General features: G+C 30.1%; 3 protein-coding genes across 7 annotated transcripts; 1 reads left to right on the top strand and 2 right to left on the bottom strand.

Annotated features, from left to right (window-relative positions):
- Positions 1-1,805: 1,805 nt before the first annotated feature.
- Positions 1,806-6,075, top strand: LOC100305422 (serine/threonine-protein kinase). 5 transcript variants are annotated; one of them, XM_006584401.4, is made up of 6 exons: positions 1,806-2,030; positions 2,161-2,315; positions 2,423-2,622; positions 2,767-2,956; positions 4,806-5,197; positions 5,281-6,075. In XM_006584401.4, exons 1-6 carry the CDS (start codon positions 1,966-1,968, stop codon positions 5,737-5,739), a joined length of 1,461 nt encoding a protein of 486 aa, XP_006584464.1. In that variant the 5' UTR covers positions 1,806-1,965; the 3' UTR covers positions 5,740-6,075. The 5 variants fall into 5 exon arrangements, with proteins under 5 accessions (XP_006584464.1, XP_006584467.1, XP_006584465.1 ...); XM_006584404.4 differs by having other exon boundaries at positions 1,808-1,851; XM_006584402.4 differs by having other exon boundaries at positions 1,812-1,979.
- A 3,143-nt stretch (positions 6,076-9,218) lies between these two features.
- SWEET26 (sugar efflux transporter SWEET26) lies at positions 9,219-11,151 on the bottom strand. Its single transcript, NM_001357950.1, has 6 exons — positions 11,015-11,151; positions 10,621-10,657; positions 10,305-10,515; positions 9,923-10,084; positions 9,713-9,832; positions 9,219-9,626 (listed from the first exon to the last, which is right to left on the bottom strand). Exons 1-6 carry the CDS (start codon positions 11,058-11,060, stop codon positions 9,381-9,383), a joined length of 822 nt encoding a protein of 273 aa, NP_001344879.1. The 5' UTR covers positions 11,061-11,151; the 3' UTR covers positions 9,219-9,380.
- Positions 11,152-15,911: 4,760 nt separating this feature from the next.
- SWEET25 (sugar efflux transporter SWEET25) lies at positions 15,912-18,383 on the bottom strand. The gene is made up of 6 exons (XM_003530853.5): positions 18,232-18,383; positions 17,396-17,432; positions 17,011-17,221; positions 16,714-16,875; positions 16,486-16,605; positions 15,912-16,392 (listed from the first exon to the last, which is right to left on the bottom strand). Exons 1-6 carry the CDS (start codon positions 18,275-18,277, stop codon positions 16,150-16,152), a joined length of 819 nt encoding a protein of 272 aa, XP_003530901.1. The 5' UTR covers positions 18,278-18,383; the 3' UTR covers positions 15,912-16,149.
- Between the last annotated feature and the right edge of the window lie 314 nt (positions 18,384-18,697).

The following is an 18,697-nucleotide window of genomic DNA, read 5'->3' as shown; positions in this document are numbered from 1 at the left end:
TTTGAGTTAAAAAATGAAGCTTAACGAGAAGATGAACTTGTTTCAACTTTTTGCACATACGGAGACTAAATTTTAATATTTTATCTTTCTTGAATCAATGAGTCATCCCCTTACACTTTCAAATATCAAAATAGATAATTACCCGACTAAAGAATGACCAACTTTAGATTTCCAATAACTAAACTATACTACAAACATACACATCTATACCTACTATAAATAAGGCTTTCTTAGGACAAATGTTAACACCTTATTAAAAAAATTCCTCCAAAACTTTTTTTATATAGGTTTAATTATTCATTTAGTCCATGTAATTAATAAGTGGATTTTTTTAATCTCTAAAGTTTACATTTAAATTTTCAAAAGGTTCCTACCATTAAAATTATTTATTTAATGGAGTTAAAAAAAATTTAACAACAAAGATCTTTTGAGAATTAAAATATAAACTTTAGGGACTAAAAAATTTATTTATTAATTACAGGAACTAAAATGGATAAATTTAAAAACTATAGAGACTAAATAGCTAATTAAACCTTTTTTATATTACATTAAAAAATACTATAAAGTTAATAAATATAAAAAATAATTTTTATCCATTAGATATTATTATATAAAACAAAAAATCTTTATCATTCTATCAATAAAAAAACTCTATTATTATTATTATTAAGATATTATATATTATTTATGTATTTTATTAAATATTCTTTTTAGTACTATATTTAAATTATCATGTTCATATTTTTTTCCTGACCGTAGTTATACTTTCATAATTAAAAGGTAGTTTAATTATATTACATTAAAAATACTATAAAGTTAACAAATATTGAGAAAAGAAAAGTTATTTTTATCTATTATATTAAACAAATAGAAAAAAAAATTGATCTTTTATAAAACAGATGTCACAATTTAATAAAAAAATTACTGCTCAATTTTATTTTATTTCCTCTCTAACTTTTTTTTTCATTTGCTTTTCTTTTTATTTTAGATTTTTTATTTTCTGTATTTTCTTAAAAAACGAACTTCTTTTCACTTTTTCCCTCTCTCTCATTATTATTACATATGTAAAAATATATTTATAATTTATCATATTATTATGATACTAATTACATACTATTTATGTACTATATTAAATATTTTTGTTATACTTTTTATTTTTTGTTTTCTAAATTAATAGTCATTTTTAGTGAAAGGTTGAGAACAAGACAAATATATCAGACTCAAAGTGGAAGTATTTTTACTTTACATTTTATACAATATTTTTAATTAAAAATAATTAAAAATAAATTTAAATAATTTTGTAAATAAATATTTTCTTGATTAATATTTTTATTATAAGGTTAATATTTTAATACTAAAAATTAATTTAAAATATCTACAAATTTATGATTTTAAAGTGGTAGTTATTTTTAGTAATTAAGAAGGGAGATGAGTCAAATATATCCCACGTGAATGTGGGGTGAGTACAAATTAATTACCTAAATTTAGTTTTACTTTAAATTTTATAAAATGATTTATAAATAGAAATTGTATGAAATAAATTGAAATAAATTCATTAATAAATATTTTGTTGATTAATATTTATATTATAAGGTTGAGATTTTTACACTAAAAATCATTGTAAATATAAAAGTTTTCATCATATTGCTTTATTCTTACTTATTAAAAAAATATAGTTTAATTTTTTTGTAAAAGTATACCCATCAAATAAATATTGATTCCTTTAATAAATTAGATATGTATTTGATTATTTATATTTATTTCCTATAAAACGTACAAAAGTAACGGAAGGGAGGCACAGGTATGTAGTTGAAGGACAAAAAGTAATGAGCTTGGAACATTCAAGTCTCTGTATGGTTAAGAAAAAGCTTACTTTTGTATAAATTGTGATGGTGAAGATAAAAAATTGTTATAGTAAGAAAATATGGAGATGGAGGGTGGTGTTGTGATTGGGATGATTCGCTCATGAGTTGTTTTTGGTATTGGGTTTCATTATTATTAGTGGAGTTTGGTGGAGAAGAATCTAATCTGTTTGTCCTGTCCACTCCATTCCACTCCACCATGGCTATCTATCTTTCCCTTTGTTTGTGTTTCTTTCTAAATATAATTGAATAAATAGTAACTCTAATCTAACACGCTTTCTCTGCTGTGTCTTTGCAGTGAGTTTCATTGCAAAGCTACTTTTCTCTGTTTGGGGATAAATAAAATGGGTTGCTTTTCATGTTTCGATTCGAGTTCCAAGGAGGATCACAATCTCCGTCCTCAGCACCAACCCAATCAACCTCTCCCTTCTCAGATTTCCAGATTGCCCTCTGGTCAGTATTCATTATCAATACCCAAATGAATTCATTGATTGATTGAGTAATTCTTTGGATCCACAACTCAAATGAAAAATTAATTTTTGTTTGTATGGCAATTGCAGGAGCAGACAAGTTACGGTCCAGAAGTAATGGAGGTTCCAAAAGAGAACTGCAACAGCCTCCTCCCACCGTCCAAATTGCTGCTCAAACATTTACTTTCCGTGAACTTGCCGCTGCAACTAAAAACTTTAGACCAGAGTCCTTTGTTGGGGAAGGTGGTTTTGGAAGGGTCTACAAAGGCAGGCTTGAAACCACTGCTCAGGTATAAAGTATTCACTTTTTATGATTATTTCATCTACAGGGATTGCAATTCTTTACCTTACCTTTCACACCACTAAACTAAAGTGCTGTCAACTCTATTTTTCAATTAAAGTGACTCCTAACATTTGATCATTTAGCTGTACAGATTGTTGCTGTCAAACAGTTAGACAAAAATGGTCTTCAGGGTAATCGGGAATTCCTTGTAGAGGTTCTCATGCTCAGTCTTCTACATCACCCTAACCTTGTCAATCTCATTGGATACTGTGCGGATGGGGATCAACGCCTCCTCGTTTATGAATTTATGCCTTTGGGATCATTGGAAGATCACCTTCATGGTATGGTCCTTTTGCTCTTTATTCCTAATTTCTTTTACATTAATGTTTCTCAGATAAGTCTCAACAGTATTTGTTTACCCTTTGGGAGGGGAGAATTCCACTAGGTGGTTAGTCAGGTTCTGACGGAGAGTAGTCATCGGCAAAACCGGTGGATACTCCGGATTAGTAACATGGTAACCAGAAAAAGATATTACAGAAACTTACATCCCTAATGAAATGTTTTTTTTTTTTTTTGGTGAAATGATGAATAATGCTATGTGTTTTGGGATACAGAAAATATAAATAATGCTGTACAGAAAATAATGGAATCTGAAATGACATTAAATTCTGATAGTCGTTATTGTATTGTTTGGCACACTTGACTTTCTCTTGTAGAATCACATTTCTAGTTAGTGAGTGAGCTGTTTTCCAGGTCAATATTGCCTAAGTTCTTCTATTCCCTACAATGCATATGTTGCTTGTTTTTTTACTTATCTATTTAATAAATGATGGAATTTTTCTCTTTTTGCGGTTTTAACTGTTAAAATGGGTTTTGTCTTGAACCTACTATCATGATAAAAAATTGTATGCAGCTTTTTTACCCTGGCATGGGAACATCAATGCTCATTATGTTATGTCCTTTTAATTTTTATGTTCCATGCCTTGCCTATCTAACGCATATGATTCCTGACTTACTGTTATAAGTTCGGAGTTCCTGATTTCGTTGTTGCATTATTTCCAAGGTTCCTTCAGATATCATTCTATACTTCCATTTTCCATAATAGTTTTGGATGAATTGCATAGCAACTATAAAATTCTGTACAATAAGATGGCATGAACATACCTTCAGATTGTAGCTTCCTCAATAAAATCATCATTGGCTATGGTCGGGATGTTTTCTTGTAGTTTTCCATTTAAATGTATTCTTAGTCTTAGCATGGTAACACCAATCGAGTGATAGCTACAAACTCTCTTAGAATGTATTTGGTTTAGAGGATGAAAAAAGAAGATAAATATTTAAATTAAAATAGAGTGTAAAAGGTGTGGGTCTCACAAAAAAAGTACAAAATTCCTCTTCAATATTATTTATCTCCTCTCTACCAAACACACCATTATGGGTGTGTAGTTCCACTAAGTAGCATAACACAATGAAGTAGAGGTATTCATCAGGCTGTGCTTTCATGTTCAAGTTAGGCTTTCATTTAGATATAATGCATATCAGGCCAGCCCAGAACTATAATAGGAATTCCCAGAGCTCAATCCAAAATTCCATAAACAACAATTCATATTAAAAAAGGTAACCAAAATGAAAGACTTTTTTTTACCCTAAACTGTATCTTAAAAACAATATACAGTTTAGGATGACATACACATATGGGAAATTCACTTACCATAGGAGTAAGTCTTGCAAACTTACTCCCCTTACTAACTTTTTCTATAATTCGAATTTGTTATGTGATATTATCTTGATGCATGTAAAATTTTAAATAAATTGAACATTTATAAATATATAGTACAAGAGTTACTCTTGGAGTAACTTGATCCCTCCTTTCTCTCTCTCTCTCTCTTAATATATATATATATTTGATCCTATCCTTATAGACACACAAACAAGATCAATTGCTAAACCTGACAAGCTTAGTCTTTTGGCAACTTTTTACAAATTTAAATTTTGTCAATCCAACCATTGAATCATGTAATATTATCTTAATGATCATGTATTCCAAATTTTAAATAATTCATACATTCATATGTAATTTAATAATTGACATATTTTAAATAGCATGTTAATGTAAACTGCCTTAACAAACAATATGCAATTGCCATAATGACAATTGATGTTTAACATTGTTTATTGATCTCTATGCAGATCTTCCCCCTGATAAGGAACCACTAGATTGGAACACTAGAATGAAAATTGCTGTTGGTGCTGCAAAAGGATTAGAATACCTTCACGATAAGGCAAATCCTCCTGTCATCTACAGAGACTTCAAGTCATCTAACATATTACTTGATGAAGGATACCACCCAAAACTTTCTGACTTTGGTCTTGCGAAGCTTGGTCCTGTTGGTGACAAATCACATGTTTCTACCCGTGTCATGGGAACTTATGGTTACTGTGCTCCTGAGTATGCTATGACTGGACAGCTGACTGTGAAGTCTGATGTATATAGTTTTGGGGTGGTCTTCTTAGAGCTGATTACTGGCCGTAAAGCAATTGACAGCACCCAGCCGCAGGGAGAACAGAACCTTGTCACATGGGTTTTCCTCTATTCTTTCTCTTGTCATTTTAATTAGTTTGGCAAGCATAAACTAACTGCAGTTTTATATGTATGTTTGTGCAGGCACGTCCACTTTTTAATGACCGCAGGAAGTTTTCAAAGTTGGCTGATCCCAGGCTGCAGGGGCGATTTCCCATGCGGGGTCTTTACCAGGCTCTTGCTGTGGCATCAATGTGCATTCAAGAATCAGCTGCAACGCGTCCTCTAATTGGAGATGTGGTGACAGCCCTCTCTTATCTGGCCAACCAGGCATATGACCCCAATGGTTATAGGGGGTCTAGTGATGATAAAAGGAACAGAGATGATAAAGGTGGAAGAATATCCAAAAATGATGAAGCTGGGGGATCTGGACGCAGATGGGACTTGGAAGGATCCGAGAAAGATGACTCCCCACGAGAAACTGCAAGGATTTTAAACAGAGATCTAGATAGAGAACGAGCTGTGGCTGAAGCCAAGATGTGGGGAGAGAACTTGAGACAAAAAAGAAAACAAAGTTTGCAGCAGGGCAGTCTTGATGCTTAATTTTCTGCCTTGAGGCTATGGAAGATGGAAGAAAATATGGGGAGCTTATCTAGAGAAACAACTCAAACAGCCAGCCATTTAGGCCATATACTATTACTAGGTTCTGATTTCCTTAGAATCTGCCTAGTAGCCATTTCTTGCAATGGCTGCACATGAATGAACCTCGTAACAAAATCTTTCTAACATAACCTTTTAGGCACTTTGTTTTCCCTTGTTTCTTTACTGTACTTTCTGCCTCCTGAACTGAACTCGAGCATAATGGAGACCGTACATTATGTCATAATCGCTGCAGTAAACATGCATGGGCAAAATTCTTCTCCCATGTGTTTATGGTAATCTCAGTATCAACTATAATTGTTATAAACTAATTTGTGAAGACAAGTGTGTAAATAATCCTTGAAGCGGTTAATAGTTGCATCATCATTCCTAGAAATGATGGAAGTTATCTACATACATATAGTAGAACTACGATGTGCAACTCCTGTTTTTGCAAGACAAAGGATTAACCCGAAAGTGATTATTTGAACTCTTACTAGTTTAGTGCAACAGACAACTTCAGGAACAAACACCGAGGATCTAGCCAGCCTGAGCCCATAGATACTTCTATAATTGGCACACCATCCCAGGATGATGAATGTTGAAGTCAGGGACAACTTCAAGTAGGCTAAAACTTCCTGTACTCCAACTATTGTTTCCTGTTGCGCTTCATTGCTTTTCGGAAAACCCAAATTGCATTCTGTATTAGACTTTTTGAAATGCAATGAGACACAGCAGAAAGCCATAGTGGGGGTGCAGAAAGCAACATTCCTTCAATTACACTACCTTTTTCCCACGAAAGAATGCATTATGGACATCCTTTCTTTTTCAGCAAATAAAGATATATGTATTAATAATGGGTACAAGGGGTAACCCAACCCAAATACACAGGTGACCAGCACCAGTAGCTATTACAAAAAGACCCCATCCCATGGTTACATTCTTAGTCTTTTGCATTTGCTAATTCTAACTTGTATGGTCTCAATTTTTTAAAATTGGGGAAATGTCTTCGTATATTCAATCTCTTCTACTTGATGATCTCCAAGAATATAACTAGTTGTACTTTATACCTTTCTATGCTCGTATCATAATTATGCTTAATTTTGTAGATGCACTTAGAGCCAAGTGCTTTCTTGTCAAATGGTAGGTGTGCCATCGTTTAAGTATCGTTATTTTCAAGGGCATTTATCTCATTTTTCATGGCTTCCCTCCATTCATTATATCTCTTACTGCTTTAGCATAAGTAAATGTCTTTTTTTACTTGTAAAAAAGAGGCAAGAATAAAAGGGCATGCTAGAGAAAAATGGTCACAATTCACATTCTGAGCATACTATTAATGAAGATGAATCATGGAATGAGCTTATTCTTTTAGTGGTGTTAGTAAAAAAATCACGCAAACAAGTTGAAAAATAAAAATAAAAAATGAATGTAAGAGAATTGAGTGTGAGATTACTATGCTCATTTACAAAGAAATACAAAAAAAAAAAAAAAAATCTATATAAACTACAAACTACAAATTCTCATTCTTTGTAACTAAAAAATGAAGATTGATCTTTCATAAGAAAAGAATGATTAATGACTTTTTGACGAATAAGCGGGTATGCAGCACCCAATTATATATATATATATATATATATGTGTGTGTGTGTGTGTGTTTACTTTGAAGTGTTAATAGTTTAAATGTTTTCTTTTTTAACTCTCTTAATAAATTCTTATTTGCTTAATTAATTACATGCATGATTCAACACAATATTAACTTGGTCTACATGCATCCATATAAACAAAAATAACTAGCTTTAGTTTTTCCCTGTTAAATACAAATGAGGTGGGTCGGTGGTGCTTTTTATTATATTGGGAAGGTGCTATTATGGTTTATTCCACAACTTTTGTAAACTGCAATTTTGATACATGGTGCTTACGAATAGAGGTTATTTGTTTTTGCCGTTAAAAAAAGTTAAAAGTTGGTTATAGATTAAAGCTAAAATTTAAAATAACTCTATACCTTTTTATGAGTGGTGGTCAAACCTTCTTTTTAGTTAGTCTTGCTAATTTGCTATGGTATTAATTATTTGATTATATACTAATGTAAATGGCACGGATAGTCCTTGTACTCTAACTTCTAAAGTATTTTTGCTTCATAAAAAAATCTTATTGGCAGATTCAAAAGCACCTACTTTAATCATTGTCCAAAAAAATGTTGTTTAAATAATAAGCGCGCTTAGAGACATTGGTTAAACTGTGCGGTTTGGTATCTAGACCAACTTAGAGGCATCTTGTGTGTATCTTTTAAAGAAACGATGTTAAGAAATTAAGGATCAGTAAAGACAGGTTATAATTAAAGAAAGAAATAGTTATACTGTTATCTCCCTTCTGAGTTCTGATATATAAAATCTTTTAACTAATTAATCAGAACTAAGAAAATACGTTAATCACATTAATTTTATTAAAATAATTTATATTATTTTTTAAAGATTACGTACGCTTATGGGCATATTTATCATTTCGCTCTTTTTTATTTAATTAATCAATGTATAAAAGTTGTTAAATAATTTGTCTTATTATTTTGTGATTCTCCTATCAACAAGATAGACAAGAAGACTTTATTTTATTAATTTACAATAATTATTGTCTATTGACTAATTTTTTTAAGTAATTAAAGATTTTGGTATAATAATAATAATAATAATAATAATAATAATAATAATAATCATAATAATAATAATAACTATTATTATTATAATAATTAAGATTCTTATAAGAAAGAACATATAAATTTTCTCAAAAGATATTCTTTTATACAACTATACAGTTTCAACTAAAAAATATCATCACTTCTTTAGCTAGATCAATTAATATGTGAGAATAAAATTAAAATTACTTTATTGATTTTTTTAAAAGGATAAATAAATTGAAATAATGTTAAAAATTTAATAAATATTTTGAAATATGGATCAATGCAAAGTTGTTTCGCAAAAATTTCCATTTACCGTTTAGTATTATGGTAACTTTAATATTATGCAGTACGTACTAGCTAGTTTTGTAATACGGGTATATACATCTAGATGTATCTTTGACTCCTATATCTTATTTCCTTTTTGGTTTTTTTTATTATTTTTTAAAATTAAGTATAATGATATTTTTATTATAAATGTTAATTTGTGTAAGAATTTAAGTTTTTAATAGAATTGGTCTTTGATATGGTTTCCAATCCTTTATAATCAAGCAAGCAAAAATTTCATCCTTCTTATCTTCTTTATATATTTTAAACACAGAGCTAAATAATATACTGTAAAATTAAAATTGTATATTAATATCGCATTAAAATAAAATGTCGAGGAAAAGGTTCTTAAGTGTTTTCAATTAAATTATCTGTTTTGTCAATTAAGAGAATTAAAAAGCGTTTAGAAATTAATTCTTAGTGAAAGAAAAAGTCAAGCATGATTGATGGACAGCGCGAAATGCAATGGTTAGATTAAATTCAAAGATAGAATGATTAGTACATTTAGCTAGGTAGCTACAACTTAATGAAAGAGATTAAAAGTACGTAGATAGTGGTGGGTCATGGCCATCGAATGATATATAACAACATACATGCATGCAATTAGCTAGACTGCGCAATCGTTATTAGGTTCATCACTTTTCTCCTTCTCCTCACTGCTTTCTTTGCTCTTCTTTCCTTGTTGCTTTTCCTCCACAAGAAACACCTCACCAGTTTCTATAACAACGCTTTTCAGTGGCTCTAGCGGTGCCTTCTTTTCCAATATTTTATCAACCTTCTTATTTCCATTCCGGTAAATGGCATAAAGCAGCATCTGAAGTAATCCCAGTGCAAAACCAAGTACATTTGGAAGCTGCACACAAGAAGATTGATTCATTAGATGTGTTAATTAATTTGTACGAGTAATAAATTAGTTAAATAGTAGAAATTAATGCTTACAGCAATGCATATGTCCTTGAGAAAGAGACCATAACCAAACCACATTATGGCACTCAATGTGAGGGTGAATGACAAATTGAAAGGCATAAACTCAACACTCTTTGTCCGAACAACTTGTGCCTGCATATATAACACAGCACGAGAAAATAATATTTAACTAGTTTGAAAGGGAGTGAATAGAGATTTATATCTAATTTTATGCATACATACCACAATGCTTAGTGGTGCTGCAAAGACGCTAATCGAAAGGGAAACACATATCCATCCAAGGACTTGGACACGAAGGGAACCATGCACAGCAAAATGTGTGACCAAGAGGATCAGAGCAAAGGCGCCCACATTCATTGCAAAAAATAGCTTTAAAGTTAAGTTCTGCATAATGAACACAACTAAGTATATATTAGAAATTCGGATATATATATATATATATATATATATATATATATATATATATATATATATATATATATATATATATATATATATATATATATATATATATATATATATATATATATATATATATATATATATATATGGATAAGCTCAATTCGTTGATGGCTAAGGTTGTATATATATAGATCATACGTACCCTAGCATCCCCTGTCGCATAGGTGATGTACAAGATGATGTAGATGATCTCTATGACACATCCAAATGAGTTAATGGTCAAGAGAAGCATGGCGTCTTTCTTGAGTAAAGCATAGTACAACCAAAGCATGGAACTGAACAATGCCACCAGGTAAGGCAGTGACTGAAAGCCCTCAGTCGATTTCTTCTTGAATATTCGGTAAAATGTTGTTCTGCAATATATATTCATTGATTAATAAAATCCGAATTCCTTTTCGATTTTGTTTTCAAATGCCATTAATTAAGTGGAAGTGACAAGGGTCGATGCAAGTACTTACATTGGAGCCAAGAATACCAAGAACGAAATGACGTTACCTATTCATCATAAACAGAAAAACTAATTATTTTGCTTAATCCAGAACAAGTGTTTAAAGGTTAATGCATGACATATAAATGAAAAGTGTAGTGGTATATGATAAAATTATATGATTAGAAAAGAAAAAGGACTGAGGCGATCACATCAGTCCATATCGATCATAAGAATTTAGCTCTCTAAAAGTGAATTATGTTGGTTTAAATTAAAGCTTCTTGCACATTGCATGTATGCATGATTAGTGACAAGATAAAAACATAAATATATAAAGAATGAGGTAATTAAGATTAAATCAACTGAATAATAAGAGATATTATATTATTTGTACAATAGCATTAATTAGCAGTTGTATCCTATACCTAGCATGCCGAAGGCAAATGCCAAAGTACTGTGGCTGATAGCCATGTTCTTTGCTTCTTTCTGACTTTGGGCAACCAAAAGTACCTACACAAGAAGTAGAAACCTTAACTTTCTTCCGAAAGTTCAATCCCTAAATCTCATGCAGGAGCTGACGCTGCTGAGGATCTCTTTACCAAGCTCTCTCTCTATATATATTAGCACAATGGACATCTGAGCAATTAAAAATACGGCAAAAAGTACCTGCAAATTAAAATATACCAAACGTACGTACGGGAGGTTAGGATCACCGTTTTTCCCACAATATTCAATACCATATGATACAGTATAAACTTGGGAGATTCTTGTTTTTGTCATTGTTTTTTTTTTTTTGAGGGGGAGGTCTCAACTGATCATCACAAGTTGCAAGGTTCTTTTAACTTTACTGAGACCGTGCAAAATTAATAAGGGTGTTGAAAATAATCGAAGTCTCACATCGACTAATAATACAATAAAGTAAAATAAGTACTGATTAAAAATTCACCTTTAGGATTAATTATTTTACTTAACTAGATATAAATTTGTATATATCAATTTTAATTTCTTTTAAAAGGATATATACTAATTTCTAAAGTTGGAGAATCATGGCAGAACCGACACGTCGGTACAATTTTCTCATTTGAGTTTGAGCTAGATGCATGTTTGTTTTATTGATTAAGTACATCTGTTTAACGCATGCTTGCTACAATTCATCCATTCCTACTGGATTTTAAAATTTGAACCTCACGTACTTTACACTTAGTTTCTTCAACTTAAAAAAATGATGAATGTTAACCAGCATTCTTCCTCTATAGTTAGGAAAAAAGAAACTAATTTTACTTTAACTTTATTTTAGTAACATTAGTTTAAACCAATGCTATAACTTTAATGCAATTGCATATAGCAATAACCAGGTAACATTATATGATACGTCAATTTAAAGAATCAAAGTCTAGTAATGCGTGAAGTTAATTTACACAATTGAATAATAATTAGAATATGTATAGTTTCTTCTTTATAATTTAAAGTTTTTTTTTGTATATTTTTCATGAGTTTAAACATTAATTAATTATGCAATGTAGAAAATATTTATTAGCATCCATTAATAGAAAGCATGATTCGCACAGTATAGTTTTTGTTGACTACAAATTAATACAATTAATGAGAGGCGTTTAGTTTGTATTTGACCTGAAAAGAGAGCATGCATATGATTCGTATATAGAAACGATCGTGAGGAAGAATATAGAGATATGATCAACTTGAGAGGAGCAACATGGGTGATATGTTAAAGAAATGGACATATGGGTCCTTTTAATGGAGAAATATAGACGGTTCATATATTTAATGTATATATTTTTCCTCGAAATTTTCAGCTTTCCTTTTCCACCATCAATGGGAGAGAGACTTGCATGTTTAAAGTTTGTTAATTAACATCATGAGCACCATTTTGACGCAGAAAGCTGATTTACTCAGGTTCACTAATCATGCTTTACTTTCAGAACTTAAAAAGAACAGGGATTAAGGAAGAATATTATAAATTAATGACGAACATATTGAATTTAGTGATGTCAACAGTAACACGCAGCCTTTCATTTAGTGGTCGGCACAGATCAGTTAAACTTGTCGCGTCCACCATAAGTAGTATCTTGATACCAGAATAAAATCTGGGGCTACAGTGAAACAAGCATGAATGATGATGCTTTTTTCGCTGTAAATGAATCCTGATTCTTCAAAGAATAAAATCAGCGGTTACTAATTAATACCTAGCTAGCTAAGTAAAGGTGAGCATTATAAGTTAGAATAGCTCAGCGAATCCGACTGTAAACAACAACATGAAGGTTTATTTACATTAGAAACGTATATGTGTTTACTTTCCTTTAGCGGACCTCCACCATCGGGTAGGTTAAATACTAGTTAGCTTCTACCACTGCTTCTGGCTAGGCTCATTCGTCTAAGTAGGAGCTATGTCGTTAGCTAGCTAGAATGCACTGAACTATATATTATACTATATCTTGTCATGTACAAAACAAATGATTAATTAACAAAACCAACATGGTGGCCACATGTCTAGCCTGTGACACAGCACACTGGTTTTCTATACTACGAATTGAATTAGGTATACACCGCCAAGCAACTTCCTAGTCACTAGCCCGTTAAGGCTTTGATATTATTATATCAACATTGGAGATTATTTACAAGAGTTTAATTACTTAGGCTGATCACCTTTTATTATAAAGTAATTTGACGTTAATTATCAATAAATATATATATGATGATTTAAAAATACAGTTTATTGAAGAAAAAAAAATACATGTGACTGTTCTATTAAAATACAGTTTACAGAAAAAAAAAATGTAATTATCTTGATTCCTTAATAATGTGACAAGACAATAGACTTCAATAATCATCATGTCATCATTTAATGTTGTTATTTGAAAGAGAGGATTACAATTCAAAAAAAAACTTTAAAGGATTGAAATAAAATAAAAATGTAAAAAGACTAAAATTAAAATTCATTTTATAGGAACTAAAAGATTATTTAAGCCCTTTTGAGTAATAAAGATATATACACAGATTGTAAAAAACCTATTTTTCATAGTTATATAATTTTGATCCTAAACTTGAAAAGTTAAAGGAATATAAGTTTAAATAAACTTATGAACCAAATGCTCTTAACCCAATATATCTTCCAAAACTAGGCTGGCGAGTTTCATGTTTGATGAGGAAAATAAACATGTCATTCCAATCATGCATATTTCGTGTTTGGCGAGTTTCGTGTTTGATGAAGAAAAAAGTAAAAAATGGAAGGAGAGAATTGAAGAGATTGAAAATGACAAAGGAGCATAAGTTTAGGAGGGGAAAAAACCACCCATAAGTATGCTAGATAAATAAAGGACATGTATTTTATGTATATCATGTATGATGTTTGTTTTATATATAAATAAATGGTATATATGAGAGAGAAATGTGAATGTATTAAATATGATAACTTGAGAATAAGACAATTTTCTTAAATTTATTGGTCGTTTTAAAAAATTAATAATATCTTTGTTATTATTTATAATATTTAATTTTTTAAAGTTGTTTGTTGTTTTATATGAGACTTAATTCAAATTGTCTCATATTATTTTTAGACTAATATATTCCTAATTAAATAAGAGAGAGGTCATATTGACATGCACTTGGAAGCATTAATGACAATAGTATATTTGAAAAAGTATATAAATTTATGATAAATTTATTATTATCAATTAAATTAACTAATTTTCTTAATATTGATGATTAGTTAATTGGATTTTATAAATAAAAAATAAATAACTTTTTTTTTCGTGGATCTAAAACTCAAGTTTTAGTTTTTTACCCTTGTGTTAACTCTGTTGATATGAATCTACCAAGGTTCAAAAATTTCAGAAGAAGCAAAAAAGGATTTTCAAAGCTTAATAATAAAGGTGAAAGCTGTAGAATATGTTTAATTAAATTAGAGTTCAATTCAAGAATTGTTTCATTTTTACAATTTGAAGATAAATTCAAAAAATTTAAAATTTGAAGAATACAATGAGCCTAATAATTTATACTCAAGATACCCATGTAGGTTGAAATTTATTTGGATGCATTACTAACTTAATTTCCACTAAAGATGAAATTTTTGTAGAAGGAATTTTGAGCCAAAACCATTGAGATTGAGGAACTTGGGATATCAACTATGGCCTGGTTGTATTTATGCTCAATTAAGTTATTTTGGGCTAAAAGAGTGTTTTTATGGTCAATTGATGTATTTGAATGAACTAAGAGTTTAATATGTGTCATTTCATTTACTTTGGTTTAATAAGAATCTTTTCAACTTGGGGATAATAAATGTATTTAATTGTTACATATTAAACAAGTTGATTAATGTAGGTTTAATTGAGTATTTTCAATTTGAAGAATACGCATAATTTTTCTTTGGTTCTTTTAAAACTTTTTTGAGTTATCAAGCCTTGATCATCCTTGTGAGGTCTCCAACACTTGGAGTACTTCTTTCTTGTACTCAAGAAGTCAAGTGGATCATCAAACCTAATTGTTTTTAGCTTTCTTGGGATAAGTATAATTCAAGTGATTATGGGTTCCAAAGTTCTAAATCTTTTTGAATTCATATTACATGCGCTCCTAATCTTCTTTTACCTTTTGGAAGTTTGAGTACGCGCGGTCCCGTTTAGAAGAACTAATTTATACCTGAATTGAAATCTTATCTTATATAATAATTATATATTTTTCTCAGTTCTCACGTATCATTAGTTTAAATGAGTTGAATATTCATAAATCATTTGAATTACTTTAGCTTGGTAAATACTTAATTAAGTTTATTCGTTTAATTAAATAACAAACTCAAGATTAAGATTCAACAAAATTATTTAAATGCGTAAAACTTGAAATTTAAAAGCTCAACATTAATCCTTTCAAAAAAAAATAAAAATCAGCATTAATGACTCATTTATTTAAAATTAATGATGGAGATTTTTTCAGCCTTTTTATTTATATATTCATTGTGAAAATATTCAAAACTTAGTTTGTTGAGAACATTAAAATTAATTTTGAAGTTTCTTTTTAGTAGTGATCAAGGATATTGTGATTTTTTTTATTTAGTTCATTATAAAATTATAATAGTCTAGAGTGTGTGAATATTTCGCATATCATATACTAAGCACATATTTTTTATAAGCATGTTTAGCATATAATTTTTTTTTTGTAAATTATCATCTAGTTTTAAAATATTTATTTTAAATTGATAAAATTAAATTATAATTTAAGAAAAAATCACAAAATAAAAAATAATAGAATTATAATTAAGTTAAACAAATCAAACTCAAACTTTATCTTTTTAAATTCTCTAAATGGGTCAGGTTCAATTTTTCAGGTAGACACGTTTAAATAAATAAGTGAAACATAAACAAATCTAATCAAAACTAAATTTAAAATATATAGCTTGACCGTATTCGTTTTCATTCTTAATGTCACTCGTCAATGACATAATTTACCTAAACGATAACTCAGGAACAGGCATAATTTTAGAATCGCTAGTAAATTAATGGAATAAAATAAAAGTACGCAGATAGTGATGATTGAGACAATTATTTAGATTTTAGACTAGGCAGTCTTCAGCCTTTTTGTCCTCTCCATCTCCTTGGCTCTTTTTTGCAGCTTGTTCATCTTCCTCCACAGGAAACACTTCTCCAGTTCCCAACGGATTCACTACAGCAATGTTTTTCAGTGGCTTTACTGATAGACTCTTTTCGTTTGTATTTGTCTTCTTATTTCCTTTTCTGTAAATTGTGTAGAGCAGCATTTGAAGTAACCCCAGCACAAAACCAAGCACGTTTGGGAGCTACACGTACAAGAAGAAATTAAAAAATATATTAGTTTTCACTATATAATTCAGTTGTATAAATTGTACAATAGTATATGCATATATACTTACAGCAATGCATATGTCCTTGAGAAAGAGGCCATAACCAAACCACATTATGGCACTCAATGTTAGGGTAAATGACAAATTGAAAGGCATAAACTCGACACTTTTTGTGCGAACAACTTGTGCCTGCAAATCGCAATAAAATAAGATATATACGACGTACGTGCGTGCGTGCGACGCAATTGAATAATTTATAAGAACATATCAAATTAATAAGGATTTCTGCGTACGTACCACAATGCTTAGTGGCGCTGCAAAGACACTAACTGAAATAGAAACACAAATCCATCCGAGGACTTGGACACGAAGGGGACCATGCACACCAAAGTGTGTCACTAAGAGTATCACAGCAAAGGAGGTCATGTTCATTGCCGAAAATAGCTTAATAGTTAAGTTCTGCACACAGCACGTTAAAGAAAAATTAATGAACAAATATATATTCAAAGTTAATGAACAATATAATTGGAATTATATTGGCAAAGTTTCTGTATGCTTGAATTAATTCTAGACTAAATAATTAATTAAGGTTACCCTAGCATCCCTGGTTGCATAGGTGATGTACAAGACGATGTAGATGATCTCTATAACACATCCGAATGAGTTAATGGTAATGAGAAGAACAGCATCTCTTTTGAGCAACGCATAGTACAACCAAAGCATTGAACTGAATAGTGCCACCAAGTAAGGTAGTGACTGAAAACTTTCCGTCGATTTCTTCTTGTATATCCGGTAAAATGTTGGCCTGCAATATTCAAACAAGATAAAATATGCTCAATTTTAATAAAGATTATCGTTGACAAAAACTGGTTTAATATTTTTTTAATTTTTCAATAAAACCATTAACTAAATGTAATGAGTAACAATGAGTTCGTTCACTTAAAAAAAAATGAGTTCGTTGATATAAAGAAGTACTTACACTGGAGCCAAGAATACCAAGAACGAAATGACATTACCTGCATGTGCATCAAAATGAACAATTCCTTAGCTTAATACAACAGAGAGGTGCTAATATTTTTTTAACGACTATTGCATACATAAATGAAAAAGTGTACATGCACGTGCATGTTTACAAATTAAGGTTTATGGAAAAAGATAGTAATAAGAGAGAAAAAAAAGACCAACGTTTATTTCATGGATCAATCTAGAGTTGTACGTTTTAACTTAATAAAAGTTTTCAGTTTGAGTTACAGTTTCATTAAAAAATTGAAATGCAGAAAACAAAGCGATCAACAACTGGTGAATGGTGAGTGGTGTGTCTAACTAATATCATTATGTAGATTGCGCAATCTGGTATATTAACAAAAAGAAAAAAAGAAGCAAATATTGTATATGTAATCTTTGTAAAAAAATTCTTTTTAATATATCCATTTTAGTACTTATTTATATATTAAGTATTTGCATGTCTCTTAAGAATAAAAGACTAGATAAAAAAATTCATAATATTTAGAAGAATCAAATAAATAAGAAATATATATATATATATATATATATATATATATATATATATATATATATATATATAACGGATCAAATAAATTAGTAGATTAATAAGAAAATTATATATAAAATTTTATGAAAAATAGATTATAACTTTTAAATTTAATTTGAAAAGTAAAATGTAAATATTGAAATATATAAAGGTAACAAAATCACATTTGAAGAAGTAATAAGAAGGAAGGAGTGTAGGATAAAGATATAGAAAGAGTGGTGAGTACAGGTGAAAGGATCACTAGTAATGTGTTGATACCGTACCTAGCATGCCAAATGTAAATGCCAAAGTATGGTGAGTGATAACCATGCTCTCCTTTTTTGACTTTGGGCAACCACAAGAATGAACGAGGAGAAAGGGAGAAACTTTTGCTAGCTAGCTAGTTTCTTCCAAACTCACCCCTAAATAATGCAGAGAAGCTGGTGATGGTGTGGATGGCCTCACAAGCCAACTCTATATATACACACACTTAACCAGAAATTAAGCAATTAAAAATATATATAACACAAAAGGGAACCGCAAAAATAAAATATAGTAATAATCGTCAAATACTTTTGCTCCGAGGGCCGGGGAAGATATGCCTTCTGTATAGTGAACTGATTCACAACTTTTTAGTTGGCATCGTACGTTCCATGAAGCCATTTTAATTTGTCACTATCATATATATCATCATTAGTCAATACGCCAAGAGAGAAAACGTACGTGAGGATGGAATCAGCATTATTACAT

This window comes from Glycine max, chromosome 8 (genome assembly GCF_000004515.6).
Source record: "Glycine max cultivar Williams 82 chromosome 8, Glycine_max_v4.0, whole genome shotgun sequence".
NCBI classification, from domain to species: Eukaryota; Viridiplantae; Streptophyta; class Magnoliopsida; order Fabales; family Fabaceae; genus Glycine; species Glycine max.
The sequence above is the reverse complement of the archived record's forward strand: the minus strand, read 5'-3'. Positions and strand labels throughout refer to the sequence as shown.